We start from the raw sequence: 18,450 nt of genomic DNA, 5'->3' as shown, positions 1-18,450 counted from the left end.
GTAGACATTTCGACAATCTTCAACCAGATGCGTGTCACTGTGCTTAGTAACTTTATATTTTGCATTCTGCTTAACCATATGTGCTGCTTATACTGAGTGTTCACAGATCCAGTAGCAAAAGAAGTGTTAGGTGCTGATCGACCAAGATGGGAATGGCTGCAATGACGAATACGATGTTTGTCTTCTTATATTTTCTTTGTGTAACTTTTATTGTTGTTCAGTAGTAGTAACTTGGAATTGTTTTTGATTGGTTTGTGGATCATGAGTTGCGATGTGTGTAGTTTAGTACATGTGTTAGTTGTGGAGTAGGTGTACTACTTGTAGAGAATGAAGAAAAGTAGCGACAACCATGTAGTCTATTATACAATTGGTAGTACAGTTTGTGATAGTATATTAGGGTGAAAAGTACGAGGAAAAGAGGACTCATTCCTGTATCAGCTGAACTCAGGTATAGTGTGATGGTTAGTCAGTAGCAAATTTTGTGGTCTAATTTTAGGTTTTGATTTTATGACCATTTGCATTTTAAAGGGATTATGGTGATGGTCTTCTAAATTAAAATGACCATTTCTTGTCTTACGTGTGGCCTCACCATGTGTCTGACTTAAGTAAGAAACAGCTTTTAGAGCAGCGTGGAAAATTTTACTGGAGAAAGTAAGCTTTGTAAATAGCTAAACAGGAGTGTACCTCGGGTGAGAGAGAGATGATACTCAGTTACAGCTTGTAATAATTATTTTAGATTGTATGGTATATAATGAAGACTTTTGTGGATATCCAGTGTCAACATTTTTTTTGTATGTAGACTAAGTATTGTTTTTCTATGTTGAGAGGCATTACACATCACACTGTAGAAGCAGCGCCAATCTCTGTGAGGGCAGCAGCAGAGGATCCTCCAGAGCTACATTAGGTTGCACAGGCGAGTAGAGGTCTGCGGATGCCGCACTGACCCTGCTGCTGACCACCAGGGGCAGTACTCATACCCCTTGCTTGGCGCACTTCTCAGACCTCAATGGCATGAGGACCGTCCTACCTGCAATCTGCTATTCCAGGCAGATCTTGATGATGACTCATCAACTGGCTGGTAGTCTTGAGGCACCAACAGGTCCCTCTGTTCACGTCACTGGGGGCGTTCCACACAATGGACCCTCTCCCAAAATGGACTACTTAGAACGCTGTATACTATGGGAGCATCCACATCTCTTCACTGACTGCTAGTTCTTCCACAATGGTAGTTAGGCCAAGTGAAACTGGCTGACAAATGATTTGTTGTGGTGGGACATCTTTTACTAAAAGGCCTTGGGCACTGGTGCTGGACTGATGATCATTACGTAAACAAGAGATCTGTCTTGACGTGTGAGAATATACGATGGAATAGCGTGACCACTGATATGTGAAGTAAGAACACAAAGTGGCTGTGTCATCTGTTTCTAATGCAACTGGCTTAGTTCTTGGATCCTTATGTCAAGGCGGAAAAGAAGAAAAAATCGCTAGATCCTGGTATCATATAGTAATAGCAAGTCCAGCATGATTTTTGTTACTGACATTGGAGTAATGAAAGGTGTCTTTTCAGCCACCTTTAATCAAGGCAAATGTATAATAACTAACTTGGCTTCACCTAAAGTGCTTTTCCGCTAGTTGGTTATCATATAACAATGCGTGAAGAAGGAATGCATGGGAGTCAGCTTTACTGATTTTCTTTTCTTTTATCTTGTATCAACATCCTATGTTACACATACTCATAACCTAACCACAGTTAGCTCTGTGATCGTATTTTTTTCCGTTTTCTGTCGTTCCTTAGTTGCATCAAAATTCTTGGAGGTATATTTCATATTTCCAACTAAAGGAAAGGTAATTTGCTTTTTTGCCATACACGTTCTGCTTGACTTATTTATGAAGCATCTCCAGTGGCCTGTAATATGTTTGTTTTGTGAATATAATAAATAGGTTATATAGTAGTTACAGGGCTGTTACTATATTATGTTTTTCTAGATATTTTCTTGTTTTTCAGGTTAGAAACAACTTATTGCAACACAAGTTTCGTGAGGCTAAGTTCCTCCAGATGGCGATTTTCGGTGTTTTTGACCAGTTTTATCTAAACATTTCACTTTCACTTTTCATTCAGTGGTGAATGTGTGTGTTTACAGTGTGCAGTGTTGTCAGCTGTCGCTGTTTATCCTTCATCTTTTGTTTGTGTTGTGGGTTGTATCTGTGGTTTGGTATTTGTTCACATGTTATGTATGGGTGTGAGCATCTTTTGTGTCAGTGGATTCGATTAGTGTGTGTGTGTGTGTATGTGTTAGAGAGAGAGAGATGTAGAGAGAGAGATTAATGTATTATTTAGTCTCGTTGTTTTACATCTGTTTGTTGTTGTTTTAGTGGCTAACATGATAATTGATAATTGTTTGTATTGACTTGACCATTAATATTACTTTCTTTTTCGTTGCAAGGGCCCTTTGTATATGAAAGTTTTCCTGTAATGTCGAAATTTTTTAGAGTAATTGTTCAGTCCAATAATTTCTGTGTTCTGTTCCATGTTGGATGGTCCATCTCCATGTTTTACGAGTTTTTCAGTAAAGGCAGAATGGGTATTTTCATACTTAGAGCTTCATGTATGCTCTTTGTAGCTAGTTCCGAAATTTCTGCTTATTTCCAGATACACTGAATCATGTTTCTAAATTTTAAATGGTATATGTCTGCTCTGTGCTATTTATCTGGCTGGCTTAATGCTCTTTGTAAATGTGACTGGAGTGTGTTTCTTTTTCTGTAAGCAAAATGTAATCCTTATTTATTCAGTACATTTGCTATTTGTGATTTGTATTTGTATGTTAAAATGTATCATTCCTTTCCATTGTTCGTGTCTTAAGTGTTACTGTTTTGTGTTTACGTGTACTGTCACGTCTGATTTGTTTGTGTTCTGTGGTGTTTGTGTTCTCTGCTTGTTTTCATCTTTCTTTAGTTGTATTTTGATTTCGTGGGCGAGTCTTTGTGCTATACAGCTGTTATAACCATTACTTTTTCGTTATGAGTTGTATTATTTGTAATTCTTTTTTGTAGTTGTCTTAGCTGAGTGGGATATTATTTAATCTGTGTAAACAGTGACATATTGCTGCTAACTTTTGAGTTTGTGATGGTTGGGCATGGTATATGTCACTGTCTGTTGCTGTTGGTTTTCTGAAAATATATGTTTGTGCTTATTTCTGTCTATTTTTGTTATGTATTTGCTTTTGTGTCTTCTTTTCTATGGTGAATAGGCCATTTTATGCACATTTTTTTTACCTATTTTCCTCTTTTGACTGATCTACCATGCATATTGACATCTGTACCAGTAAACAATTCTGTATCCTTTACTTGTGAGGATTATATCAAAAATTGTATTTTCTATGTGGCTGTTGAAAATATTTGCTTATGTTTCTTATATTGGGAATTCCATTGGAACTTCAATTAGATTTATTAGGCCTGTCATAGGTATCAAGATGACCATGCTCTCTGTCAAAAGAATTGAGTGATTATGCCATTTGTGGGATATATAAGTCTTTCATTTGTGTTTTTTTCGCATTTTGCTGTTCTTCGTTTCATAGTGATGCATTATGATTCTGTTCATGTGTGGCACATTCACGAAATTATTAACAAGCTTTGCTGGAATTTCAGATTTGTGATTTTGAGTTGGCTTGTGAATGTTGGTGCTTTTGAGTTCTTCTGTGTGATGAGATGTTTTTGTATGTCCGTGAGTATATGTTTAATGTCGTTGAGGTTATTCTTGTTTGTGTCTGGATAAGTGCCGATGAATCTGATTTCAGTTTACTTGACAGAAGGTAATTTACTTGGGAGAAGGTGAACTTCTTAGCTGACATGGCTTGTAAACAACCTTTATTTATTTGGTAAACATAGTTAGCACCTTAACATCTCGATTAAAGGTTATTACACGTCTCCCGTACCAGCTGTAGAAATACTATTTCTAAAACATCGGCGGGTATGTGAGGGATTAGATGAAAGATGCATCGGCAAGTTAAAGTGGTGTGGATATGTGCATTTGGCGAATTACTCCTTATATTGACAAGCGTACGCATCATTTATCTCATTCCTCACATATCTAGCATTGTTTTAGAAGAGTATTTGTATAGCTGGTATAGAAGACATGTAATAACCTTTTGTTGAGGTCTGGAGATGTCAACCATGCTTATCGAAACCAGTAATCGGCAATAAAGATAGTTTACAAGCGATCTTGGCTAAGACGTTAACTTTCTCTCAAGTAATTATTGCAGATCGCCTATTACCACTCAAGATGAGTAAACTAAAATATTTCAGTTTTGTTAAATTGCTAGAGGAGAAGAAATCTTTAATTTTTCTATGTTGTTGTTGTGGTCTTCAGTCCAGAGACTGGTTTGATGCAGCTCTCCATGCTACTCTATACTGTGCAAGCTTCTTCATCTCCCAGTACCTACTGAAACCTACATCCTTCTGAATCTGTTTAGTGTGTTCATCTCTTGGTCTTCCTCTACGATTTTTGCCCTCTACGCTGCCCTCCAATACTAAATTGGTGATCCCTTGATGCCTCAGAATATGCCCTACCAACCGATCCCTTCTTCTAGTCAAGTTGTGCCACAAATTTCTCTTCTTTCCAATTCTATTCAATACCTCCTCATTAGTTATGTGATCTACCCATCTAATCTTTAGCATTCTTCTGTGGCACCACATTTCAAAAGCTTCTATTCTCTTCTTGTCTAAACTATTTATTGTCCACGTTTCACTTCCATACATGGCTATGCTCCGTACAAATACTTTCAGAAACGACTTCCTGACACTTAAATCTATACTCGATGTTAACAAATTTCTCTTCTTCAGAAACGCTTTTCTTGCCATTACCAGTCTACATTTTATATCCTCTCTACTTCGACCATCCTCAGTTATTTTGCTTCGCAAATAGGAAAACTCATTTACTACTTCAAGCGTTTCATTTCCTAATCTAATTCCCTCAGCATCACCCGATTTAATTCGACTACATTCCATTATCCTTGTTTTGCTTTTGTTGTTCATCTTATATCCTCCTATTTTTCTATATATTGTTTTTTATTTGTCAGTACTGTGGTTATGACTACGATGTTGTTAGACTGCAGTTTTTCTTTTAATTTCTTAGAAGTATTGTTTTCTGTTTGGAGTTCTCTGTTTTGCTCTTTCTTTGACGTGGTGATTATGTTGCTTATTTACTTCTTCACTGGTTGTGTGTTATCCCATTTTCAGTGTTATTTTCTTTTTTCTATTCCTCTATTAAGATGCTTTCTGTTTCTACAATCTGATTTTCTATGTAGTGGTTGTCTGTCTTTGTACAGACGTGCTGTCTGAGCCATTTCTCTAACAGCTGCGTCTCTTTCTCTGTTAATTCTGTGTCTGTGAGGCTTATTAGTTTCGGGTGGACATTTTGGAGATGTGTGAGCTGTGTTTTGTTTTGTTTTGTTTTACTCTCTGGTTGTGTTTCTTGGTGAGTACTTGAATTTTCGAATGTGTACATTGCAGTGTTCTTGCTCGATGTGTTCAGTTTTCCTCTATTATGTTAATCATCAGTGTTGAGTTGTTGATAAATGTAGCTAACGCGAGATTTACACCATATAACATTCTATTAAACACGAATTTCTTGGTATAAAACAATTGGATTTGTTTCTTAACCAAGTCTCTTCTGCAAATATTGCCGTTCTTTGTGCTGCCATTGAGATATTGCATTTGCAAGTCTGAATCTGCCGTGTTGGATGGTCTTGTGGAGTCTGAATGGATATTCTTGAAACAATTGTGTAAGTTGACGGGAAATGCCTCATATGGCTGTATTATCGCCGTAGTTTCTCAGTTTCTTAATGGAGGGATATTCCGTCTTTGCAACTAATGCTTTGCGGTGTTTGGGTATATGATTAATTGGGAGTGCATATGTGATCGTCTTATTAGTATAGCTTTCTTTGTTCTCACTGTAGAAGCGTGGGTACGTTTGTCGAATTTTTAACGTTCGTAGCTGGCTTGTGATGTGACTGGGCTGGAGACAATTATTGGTGAGTTTACCTTCTAGTGTCTTCCTTCCACCATTGTAGTGAGTGCTTGAGGTTTTAATGTGTTTACAGGAGCGACCGTGTTCCATCTTTCTGATAGCATGATCCTTTGCTGACAGAATAATGCACGTAGGATTTGTTAAGAAATCAACACCCGTAAGGAACCATAATACCAAGGTGATTTTTGCTCTGTTAAATGGTTGCTGCAACTCGAGGGGAGTATACTTCGTGTACTTAAATGTTCGTTTTCGTGGAGAATGATTCGTTAATCTTTTCGCCCACATGTTTTCCACCAATCCTTTCCATCGCCTGTGACTACTGAGATTTGTTTCTCTGGTTGAGAAATGTGTTTTTAAATTATCAGTGAAATGCATTCTCTGACCAGTCGTAATGAAACAGTTTAGTCAGATTCTGTTGGGTGTTTCAGATAAATTATGCAGGCAAATCTCATTAAATTCTCTTGTCGGCTTCAGAGGACGCTGCACTCAGTGGAATTCGCCATTAGTGTCATTGCCTGCACTTGATAGGAAATACAGTAGTTTTACCGAGTCCGTTAATTATGACGAAAGGTGTAGCCCGTATCTGGAACACTGCTGGTGTTCAAAATTAAGATTAAATCTAAGTAAAAGATCAATGGGTATCTTTTAGTCTTCCTCTAGCTTCGCTTCCATACCTGATTGCTAGAACACCGACTGTGTTGAAAAATTTTACACCTGGTTACACTGAAATCTATTTCCACATATACTTTTTTGTGATGTTCTAAATAATGAAAAAAATAGTTCTCTAACTGGAAAAGACTCGGAATAAAGTTCCCTTATAGGCTGCATGCAGCCTATAAGGGAACTTTATTCCGAGTCTTTTGGCGAAGATATTTCAGTTGTCTTTTAACTCCTGCTTTTTTACCTAGTTCCTTGGTACAGACTCGTCGGCTAAAGATAATGGGGCACTTTATCTGCTAAAATGTAGCAGGGCTTAATTTCCAAAGTCTTGCATCCTGGAAGGTAACATCTGTTCAACCATACAGCCCCCCCCCCCCTACCTACAAGCCATAAAAATCATAAGTTTCGATTTTTGAAAACGTGTGATAAAACTTAAAAATGAGAAATCCTTTTGTACAAAGTATAGTTCTGAAAAGCTTTTAAAACATAGTTCTTAGTCAAAGAATATTCCGCACTGGCTGTATGAACGATTTTTATTAAATCTGCGACCGGTTTCGCACCACTTATCGGTGCATCCTCAGGCAATATACGCTATTTATAGTAACGCTGAACATTGCCCTGTAGCCACTCCCCACCATTCACGTCCAATATACCGTCATCTGGTTAAAGCGGTAGTTAAAATTTAAAAATCTTTTTAAAAATTTGTTTAAATGATGTTCAGCGTTACTATGTAATAAATACCTTATATTGCCTGAGGATGCACCGATAAGTAGTGCGAAACCGGTCGCAGATTTAATAAAAATCATTCATACAGCCAGTGCACAGTATTCTTTGAAAAAATGTCGAGGTTTGGCTGTGGTTGCCCGTCCTACAAAACAACATGTTATAGTTTTTTGTTATAAAAAGAATAAAAAGACGAGATTTGATGCAGGTAACAGGTGATGCCATCTGTCCCCGTAGCAGCGTCACTTTTTCTTCTTAGTTTTGCTCGATACATATCGGCACAAGCCGGTAGTTTTAGCGACAATGACGTCATGTTTTCAACTGCTGCAAGCCACAACATTCAAACATTTGCATTGTAGCTGCTCGGTGAAGCGGAAGTTCTAGGTATGCACTTGCATCTCTAGGTTTTAGAAAAGCCCACCATAAATTGTACATATTTTGTATGAATGTTCTATACACTAATTGAAATATATCACTAACTAACATGTTATTGTGATTAGGCAGTTCCTCGCTCTGCGGCCCGGCCCATCGTATCACGTTGGTCACCCATTGCCACGTTCACTGGCGGCAAATTACAGTTACCTTGTTAACCCGTGTAGTATTTTAAGTCTCCGATGTCGAATTGTTCCAGTGAGTACAAAAATATTCCCTGTTCCGGCCGAAATCAAGCCCTGAAATGTAATCGATTTCGTGGTCGTGCATCTGTTGTAAGGTTTGCGTCATCAGGAAGCCTTTTTTGCCGCTGTCAGATTGTCCACCTGCTTTTTTGCGGCGAATGCCGAGCCGTCCGTTGCCTTATGCCTTTTACTGGTCGCTTGCAGAACACCAACGCACTGCTTAATTACAGCTGTTAGCAGGGAGATACGGTTGTTGTCGGAGTTCATTATGTGAACTTCCTTGATGGTCTAAGCAGACACTAAAACAATACAGGGTGATTCAAAAAGAATACCACAACTGTAGGAATTTAAAACTCTGCAATGACAAAAGGCAGAGCTAAGCACTATCTGTCGGCGAATTAAGGGAGCTATAATGTTTCATTTAGTTGTACATTTGTTCGCTTGAGGCGCTGTTGACTAGGCGTCAGCGTCAGTTGATGCTAAGACGGCGACCGCTCAACAGAAAGCTTTTTGTGTTATTGAGTACGGCAGAAGTGAATCGACGACAGTTGTTCAGCGTGCATTTCGAACGAAGTATGGTGTTAAACCCCCTGATAGGTGGTGTATTAGACGTTGGTATAAACAGTTTACAGAGAATGGGTGTTTGTGCAAAGGGAAAAGTTCTGGACGGCCGAGAGCGAGTGATGAAAATGTAGCACGCATCCAGCAAGCATTTGTTCGCAGCCCAGGAAAATCGACTCGCAGAGCTAGCAGAGAGCTGCAAATTCCACAATCAACTGTATGGAGAGTCCTACGAAAAAGGTTGGTTATGAAACCCTATCGTCTGAAATTGGTTCAAGCACTGTCTGCAGCTGATAAGATTAAATGAATCGATTTCTGTGATTTTATCCTTACTCAAATGGAAACAGATGAATCTTTTGTTTCAAAGATTGTGTTTAGTGATGAAGCAACTTTCCACACTAACGGGAAAGTCAACCGTCACAATGTCTGTATATGGGGCACTGAGAATCCGCGGGAAACAACTCAGTATGAACGTGACTCGCCTAAGGTGAACGTTTTCTGTGCCATTTCAGCCAATAAAGTTTTTGGTCCCTTTTTCTTCGAAGGTGCTACTGTAACTGGACTACAGTATCTGGAGATGTTAGAGAATTGGCTGTTCCCTCAGCTCGAACAAGAAGCACAACAATTCATATTTCAGCAGGATGGAGCGCCACCACATTGGCACTTATCTGTCCGTAACTACCTGAACGTCAACTACCCGAGGCGATGGATCAGCCGCCAGGCAGCCCGTGACAGAGCACTTCATCACTGGCCTCCAAGAAGCCCTGACCTTACCCCCTGCGATTTTTTCTTATGGGGGTATGTTAAGGATATGGCGTTTCGGCCACCTCTCCCAGCCACCATTGATGATTTGAAACGAGAAATAACAGCAGCCATCCAAACTGTTAACGCCTGATATGCTACAGAGAGTGTGGAACGAGTTGGAGTATCGGGTTGATATTGCTCGAGTGTCTGGAGGGGGCCATATTGAACATCTCTGAACTTGTTTTTGAGTGAAAAAAAACCTTTTTAAATACTCTTTGTAATGATGTATAACAGAAGGTTATATTATGTTTCTTTCATTAAATACACATTTTTAAAGTTGTGGTATTTTTTTTTGAATCACCCTGTATTATTGTAGTTCTAATTGTGAGATGAAGAGGTCTGCTGTTTCAGTAAATGCACTGCAGTAACGTAGCTCAGAACTGTGTTTTGTTTCCCCACTTCGAAGAACACTGACTCTGCTGTCGAACTGACTTGTAACAAGTAGTCTAGTAAGTAAAATAATTAACCTATTTCATTTCTTTCGGTTTGATACAGATTGATTTATAAAATGAGTACAATATCGCCGGCCGGAGTGGCCGTGTGGTTCTAGGCGCTACAGTCTAGAACTGTGTGACCGATACGGTCGCAGGTTCGAATCCTGCCTCGGGCATGGATGTGTGTGATGTCCTTAGGTTAGTTAGGTTTAAGTAGTTCTAAGTTCTAGGGGACTTCTGACTTCTGACCACAGCAGTTGAGTCCCATGGTGCTCAGAGCCGTTTTTAGTACAATATCCGTCACTCCACGAAGAAGAAAAGCGGGTAAGTATTGAATACCTTTTCTAAAAGACTAGGTATACGCGGCAGCTCTTGAAATTCTGTTATGGCTTAAAATTTATCATTTTTCTTCAGATCAGTTTCCTCTTAGGAAGCGTCATGATGGGTTCAGGAAAGAGAAGCGAAAAGCAGAAAAACTGTAAAATAAAATATCAGCAATATTTTAAAGAACGAAAAGTTTGATCGGGTTTGAGTGTTCCATAACAATTATATTATTACATTTACCTCTCATGTGCTCTACTTTCGCTTTTGCAAATTGTGTAGCTGTAGTCATTTATTAATTTTGCTCTTTGTGTGGAGTGAAAGCAGTCGTTGCAGGCCGGTGGAAATCTCACAGAAGAACATTTCCACCAGTATTATACGTTTAGGAGAAAGAGATGAGCTCTAAAGCAAATTTACCGTTTGCAAGTGCGCTGAATTTGTTCTGGTCGATGTAACACGTGTGGAATGTTGATCACTTTGCATCACAGTCTGTACTCGTGACCCCACAAAATCACTGCTGTGGTGTAACTACAGTTGTAAATTTGTTTAAAAATAGCGAAAGCATTAGTTTCTGGCTGGTGACTGTGTCACAAGAAAACTTTTGAGCTAGTGTTACATCTTGAACGCTAACAAGGGGAGGCCGCCAATTGCGAAATTCAGATTCGATTCATATTGCGCATAATAAAAGCTCATGGCCAGAGGTGTAATGTGGCAAAGCACCAAGATGCACTTCTCAGCCGTTGTTGAGAAAATCGACAGTTAAAAGAAACCGTTTCGGTGAAATACTCTCTACGACTAATGATTTTCTACAGCGTCGTGTCGCAGCGGTAAGCGCTCGGCTTCGTAATCCGAAGGTCGCCGGATCGAATCCCGCTCCATGCAACTTTTTTTTTTAGTATTTGTTTTTTGTAATTCAAATATATATATATATATATATATATATATATATATATATATATATATATATATATATATATATATAAAATTCCCGGCATTGCAACAATTATGCATATAATAAGTTGTTGAAAGTCGTTTGTCGTGAAAAACAAAGTTGTATTTCACAAATGTTATTAATTGTCTTCATAATGTTAACCACGTATAGTTAACGGAAGACGTAGAAACGATATTCCGAAACGAATACGTATAGCGTAAGTCAAACGTTCGAATTAGAATAGAGACCCCACGAACACAAATTTGCTGTGGCAGGTATGAAATATAAACTCCGTTACTCGCTCGTTACACTTGAAGGACAGATGTTGAATGGGCCGAAACGAGCCGCCGCATAACAGCGTAGTTGCCTGCTAACTCCGAAAGAAGGTAGATGCGGTCCCTAGCGCAACTTATAACATCGTCGAAAATCAGTGCGGACGGGAGAGCTTTGGTACACCCTGTTAAACAAACGTAAAAATGGAGGCGGTACAATTAGAGAGCGATCCGCCTTCACCAACATGCATAAGCAATTCATTAATAGTATATATATATATATATATATATATTTATTATTAGTTTTTTGTAATTCAAATATATATATATATTTTGTAATTCAAATAAATAAATAAATAAATAAATATATATATATATATATATATATATATATATATATATATATATATATATTTGAATTACAAAAAACTAATAATAAAAAAATTGCACGGCGCGAGATTCGATCCGGCGACCTTCGGATTACGAACCCGAGTGCTTACCGCTGCTCCACGACGCTGTAGAAGATCATTAATCGTAGAGAGTATTTCACCTTAACGGTTTCTTTTAACTGTCGATTTTCTCGATAACGGCTGAGAAGTGCATCTTGGTGCTTTGCCACATTACACCTCTGGCCATGACCTTTTATTATGCGCAGTATGAATCGAATCTGAATTTCACAATTGGCGGTCTCCCCTTGTAAGATATGGTTAGCTACGCCAAAATACCAACATCGCAGTGGAAAATTAGTTACGAAGGCTAAGGTAATGTTAGATTGGTGCTTAAGCTCGTAGCGTTTTCGTTTTGCAAGTTGGTTTTCCGGTTGCTATCGTTTATTTATCAATTGCCATTTTTAATTGTAGTTCACAGTTGCTATATGAGTTTACATATTGTCATTTGGAGGTAGTGAGTGGAGTGCCAAGTGGAGAAATCAGAACATTTCCGACCGATACTTCTGTTTGAGTTCACAAGAGGGGTGACAGCAGCCAGAAACATTTGCACTGCTTATGGGTATAACGAAATTGGACAGAGCACGACAAGAAAATAGATTTCCGACACTACACAGAAGTTGGGCAGGGAAGTCATTCCGCACCCACCTTATTCAAATGACCTATACCCCTCTATATCGAACAACCTTCAAGGAAGCTCCTTTCCGGATGAACATGCGCTCCGAACATGGCTCAACGAGTTCTTCGCCTCAAAGCCGCGTGATTTCTACAGTCGCGAAATCGAACAGCTACCCCAGCGTTGGCAGACTGTTGTAAATAGTGAAGAAGAATGTATTATTGATGACTAAAGTCTTTGTCAAGTGTTGCGTTTATTAAACTTATGGAAAAACGCTACAAATCTAAACACCAACCCAGCAGTCTGAGGTATACGAGTAGCATGCGGATATAATTACACTTTCACTGACTGACCGTTTTCTCTGCTTGTTCTTGCTTCTCAGCTCGTTTGTGGGTAAACCAGTAAACCCCCACCCCAGATTATTTAAAGAATCTAACTCTCATTTATAAACCATTATATCTCACGAGCTATGTGTAGTAAAATGATTTAAGTTTTTAGGTATGTGGTATGTGGATTCTGTCTCCAAAATATAACACAGGTAGATTTGGTAGTACAGAAGTAATAAATTAAACGTCATGTCTAGTGCTGCAATTTTACTACATGAATAGCGAAAATATAATAACCAATTAACTTTTAGTTACGCAGCCGCAAGAGACGTGCACAGTTTCTAACTAATACCAGACTTCTTGATGCAACTCTCCTTGCTACTCAATCCTGTGAAGGCCTCTTCATCTCCGAATAACTACTACAACCTAAATCCTTCTGAATCTGCTAACTATATTCCTCTCTTGGTCTCCCTCGACGACATTTAACCCCTTCTCCCCCTCCCCCTCCACACACACACACACACACACACACACACACACACACACTTCTCTTGCTTTCCCCCTACGATTTTTACCCTCCACGTTACCCTCCAATACTAAACTGGCGATACCCTGACGTCTCAGAACGCGTCCTATCAACCTATCCCTTACTTAGTCAAATTATGCCATGAATTTCTCGTCTCCCCAATTGTACACTGTACCTCCTCATTAGTTACGTGATCTATCCAGTTAATCATCAGCATTCTTCTGTAGCACCACATTTCGGAAGCTTCTATTCTCTTCTTGTCTAATCTGTTTGTCGTCCGTGTTTTAGTTTCATACGTTCCTACACTCCAGATAAATACCTTCAGAAAAGACTTCCTAATACTTAAATCTATACAAATTTCTTTTCTTTAGAAATGCTTTTCTTGCCATTGCCAGCCTACATTTTATATCCTCTCTACTTCAACATCATCAGTTATTTTGCTTCCCAAATAGCAAAACTCATTTACTACTTCGTCTCATTTCCTATTCTAATTCCCTCAGTATCACCGGATTCAATTCGACTACATTCTATTACCGTTGTTTTGCTTTTGATGTCCATCGCATATACTCCTTACAAGATACTGTCCATTCCGATCAATTGCTCTTCCAAGTCCTTTGCTGTCTTTGATAGAATTACAGTCTCATCGGCAAATATCAAAGTTTTTATTTCTTCTCCCCGAACTTTAATTCGTGCTCCAGATTTTTCTTTGGTTTCCTTAATTGCCTGCTCACTGTACAGATTGAAAAGCATCGAGGATACGCTACAGCCCTGTCTCACTCTCTTCTTAACCACTGCTTCCCCTCCATGTCTTTGAGTCTTGTAACTACCGTCTGGTTGCTGTATAGGTTGTAAATAGCCTTCAGCTCCGTGTATATTACCCCTGCTACTTTCAGAACTACAAAGAGAGTGTCCAGTCAAGATTGTCAAAATCTTTCTCTAAGTTTACAAATGCTATAAACGTAGGTTTGCCTTTCCATAACTTATCTTATAAGTCGTAGGGTTAGTACTGCCTCTCGTGTTCCTACATTTCTCCGAAATCAATACAGATCTTCCCTGAGGTCGGCTTCTACCAGTTTTTCCATTCTTGTGCGAAGAATTGGTGCTAGTATTTTGTAATCATGACTTATTAGGCTGATAGTTTGGTAATGTTCACATCTTTCAGCAATTGCTTTCTTTGCAATTGGAATAATTAGATTCTTCTTGAAGTCTGCTGTAACGTGTGGAATTACTGACATGGCCTGTACCAAGATTAAAAATATGCGTACTTTCATCCACACAAACGAAGTCGCTAATGTGTAGACGTAATATCGGTAAGATGGAGGCCGCTAATTCCTGGAAACGGCAATGTAAAGCCCCGAGAATGCGATAAGAAACGTTTGAAAGGAAACATTACAGTACAGGAACGTATTTTATTATGCATGCAGAGTACACAAGTAAACATTACAATATTAGGAAACGACACTTAGTAGGGACAGTGCCTAACTCCTCTATAACATAAGAGGAACAGAACTCCACACCCAGAAGTTTACTGGGGATGCAGGGCGAATGGATGGGGAGGCTACAAATGACTAGCACAGCGAAATCTGCGTCCGATGCTTTATTTACAGTACAGGGCAGGGCGAGGGTCAGTGTAGCGGGCGACTACGAGTGCTTTCTCTTCTCTAGATATGTGCGGTGCCGGTGCGGTGGGTCGCCGTGCCGGGCTGTGGCGACAGCTGCCACCGTTGGCGGGACCGGGCCGCGCTCCGTCTACCGGCGCCACGGCTTCATGCCCTGCAACAAAACACAGCACAGCACGTCATACGGTAGCAGGCTAAGTCACACAGCTCACTGCCGGCAAAAACATCACTTACAACTATTCATAAAGGATGTCCGCAATGCTTTATAAGCCGGCCGCTGTGGTCGAGCGATTCTAGCCGCTTCAGTCCGGAACCGCGCGACTGCTACGGTCGCGGCTTCGAATCCTGCCTCGGGCATGGATGTATGTGATGTCCTTAGGTTAGTTAGGTTTAAGTAGTTCTAAGTCTAGGGGACTGATGACCTCAGATGTTAAGTCTCATAGTGCTCAGAGTCATTTGAACCATGCTTAATGTAAACTTACAGAGGTTCTAAAATCTCGACAGTTTCGTTCCCTTCTTAGGCGTCCGTTCTTATCCTACCAGTTAATCCCAAATTCCTTTGCGAACCGAAATACCATGTATAAAACAGCTTCAAACGTCTGATTACTTTACAAATGTTTTAATGTGTTTAATATTTGATGTTAAGCATGTAAGTAAGAGAAAGTTTGGAAAAGATTTGAAATTATGCTTCAAGTTTGTTGGAGACGATAAGTGTTCTCATTATGTGAAACACTGGATGAATATACAGGATGATTCCTCCCCCCCCCCCCCCCACCTTGTACAAACTCTAGAGATTGATCGATGAGAGGATACGGAACAAAAAAGGTCTAATGAACTTATGTCCGGGAATGCATGGTTTCCATGCTGGAGACCATTTAGTCAGTCATACTTTGTTACAGATAAAGCTGCCCAAAACGTTCTGTACCATACAGCCACAGTTACAGTATGCATGGTTTCCTCCTAGAGGGTGGTACTGTTCCTCTTACGTCATGCCCTTGCCCCCCATCCTGGCTTAGTAATTGGTAATGTTATGTCGGATTCACTTTTCTGGCTGACTCACCTTGCAGTGGATGTGATACAGCGGTGTACACAATGGTTCCGTATTCGAATCGAGAGCTTGCTGACAAATGGGAACTGGCGGCGGGAGCAAGGTTGTACTAGGAGACTTATCCCCGCCGACAACAACCACAGAATTCAATGTTTGCAACAGTGTTTCGCCGTTTGTCTGAGACAGGGTCTTTTCAGGAAGCAGGAAATAATGAAGTACGTACTTGATATGTTCTGACACCAGACTTCAAGAAAATGTGATTAACACTGTAGAAGGCGACCGCCGTGTCATTACCAGGCAGTTGGCCCGCCGGTACAAGGTAAGGCAGATGACTTTGTGGAACATCCTCCATGACAATTGTTACTACACTTATAATTTACAGCGTGTTCAGCGCTTACTAGCGACGGATTTTCCACATCGGGAGCAGTTTTGTGACACGTTTCTTCACCAAGGATTCTTCACCGGGGTTTGTATCATCCATCCTATTCACAGATGAGGCCACCTTTACGCGGAGTGCTATCTTCAACTTCGGATAACAGTCATCTGTGGCATAGCATACAGAATCCCCGTGGTATGGTGACAGCCAATCATCAGCATCGGTGCAGCCGAGATAATTGGCGACTGTATTTTGGGACAGGTCTTGCTTCCACGCCACGTAACAGGCCGGAACTATCGGCGTTTCTTGCGGGTGATTTTGCCTCCCTTGCTGAAAGAAATACCATTGATGACTCGAGGGGATATGTGGCTGCTGCAAGATGGTGCTCCAGCCCACTTCGCCGTTAACGTCTGGACTCGTATCAGGCACGGCCTGCTCGTTCGCCGGATCTCAACCCTTGTAGTTTCTGGTTATAAGACTATCTCTAAAGGGTCATGTCTGTAGAGCCCATTTCAGATGTAAAGGCACTGGAGCAGCGTATTCATGCTGCCTTTGACACTGTTCGGATGCAGCCTGGCCGATGAGTACGTTTGAGACAGAACATCTACGGCGCACCTTGAGGCACATGGAAACCATTTTCAAGACATACTGTAACTGTGGCTGCGAGGTACAGCACGTATTAGACCACAGTCTCTGTAGCAATGTGTTATGAATAAATGGTCTCTAGCATGGAAACCATGCATTTCCGGACATAAGTTCATTAGAAGTTTTTTGTTCTGTACTCTCTCATCAATCAATCCCTAGACTTTGTACACGGTGGAAAAAATCAACCCGTGGTGTGGGTAATGTGCGCGCTATATTAAGCATATAGTTTTTCACGCACCTCAGTGTTTAAGTCGTCATATCTCCTGAATTATGTGTCGAACAGTGTTATAATTTTTTAGGTATATTCAGCGATATACAGGGTGATTCAGCTGCCCTTACCCATGGATTTTATGCAACCTGCGATGCCTTCAAATATCAGCCGCAAGATTTTCATGCTATCTAGCTCGTTACATGCAAACTGTTAGTTCTACAGAGAAAATAAACAGGTGCTTTTTGGATGGAATTAAAATTAAATGTTTTACTGGGATACGTTTTCACTAGAGGCTGTAGTTTTCCAGTTATTCAAGAAAGACGTACAAAAGTGACCCTCAGACGCATTTTCCTTGAATACCTCGTAAACCGTGGCCTCTAGCGATAACGTACCCCAGTACAAAATTAGCAACATTAAATTTCTTACAAAGTGGTTACGTTCGTTTTTTTCTGTAGGACTAATAGTTTGTGTCTAGCGGGCACGCCCGCAGCTCGTCGTCTAAGGGCTAGAGTTGCTGCCTCTGGGTCACGGTGTCGCGGGTTCGATTCCCAGCCGGGTTGGGGATTTTCTCTGTCTGGGGGCTGAGTGTTTGTGTTGTCCTCATCATTTCATCATGATCATCATTTATGAGAGTGACTTGATTGGAATGTGAAAAAGAAAATGGACTGAGCAAAGATTGGGACTTCGTACGGGTGCTGATGACCGCGCAGTTGAGCGCCCCACACACCAATCATCATCAAATATCGTCTACGAGCGAGAGAATATGAATCTCTTGCATGTGTGTACATACATTGTAACGGTAGGTGCAGCTTAATCACCTTGTATGTAGGTACTGACTGCAAAGTGAGTTACGAATAGAGTTAGTAGTAAAGAAGTAAAATTAAAATATTGTGCCTGATATTGAAGTTCTACTGCGTGAACAGCGAAAAATGTGGTAAGTAATAAATTTTTTCCTTTCACCTTTTTGTGGGGCGTGTCAGCGAGAACAAGTTTCTTAAATGTTTGAAATTATGAGTAATGTTTGTTGGCAGTTGCTAAGTGCTCTCGTTCTCGAAAACTAGATGAATAAGTTTTCAGTATTTGCGCGCCGCTATTTCAAGGCAAACTCACAGTTTCTAACTAATACTTGTCTTGCTGCGTTTAACTTTTAGCATAAGAGTGTACCTCTAAGTGAATGCATTATAACTGACTTTTATTTTTTGTAATTCGGTCTGTAACAACGTGAAATACTGAAAATCAAATTCTTTTGCCCGAGAAAGCCGTTAGACAGGCAACCTTCAACTGGAATC

At 40.1% G+C, this 18,450-nt stretch overlaps 1 protein-coding gene across 1 annotated transcript in view; it reads right to left on the bottom strand.

The window, feature by feature from the left end:
- Positions 1-14,666: 14,666 nt before the first annotated feature.
- The window catches only part of LOC124803033 (cardioactive peptide), a 345,435-nt gene continuing 341,651 nt past the window's right edge, over positions 14,667-18,450 (bottom strand). Inside the window, exon 6 of the mRNA XM_047264149.1 lies at positions 14,667-15,035. Within this exon, the coding sequence (XP_047120105.1) occupies positions 15,012-15,035 (24 nt within the window). The 3' untranslated portion in view covers positions 14,667-15,011. The remainder of the gene's footprint in view (positions 15,036-18,450) is intronic.

Source organism: Schistocerca piceifrons, chromosome 1, assembly GCF_021461385.2.
Source record: "Schistocerca piceifrons isolate TAMUIC-IGC-003096 chromosome 1, iqSchPice1.1, whole genome shotgun sequence".
NCBI lineage: Eukaryota > Metazoa > Arthropoda > Insecta > Orthoptera > Acrididae > Schistocerca > Schistocerca piceifrons.
The sequence above is the reverse complement of the archived record's forward strand: the minus strand, read 5'-3'. Positions and strand labels throughout refer to the sequence as shown.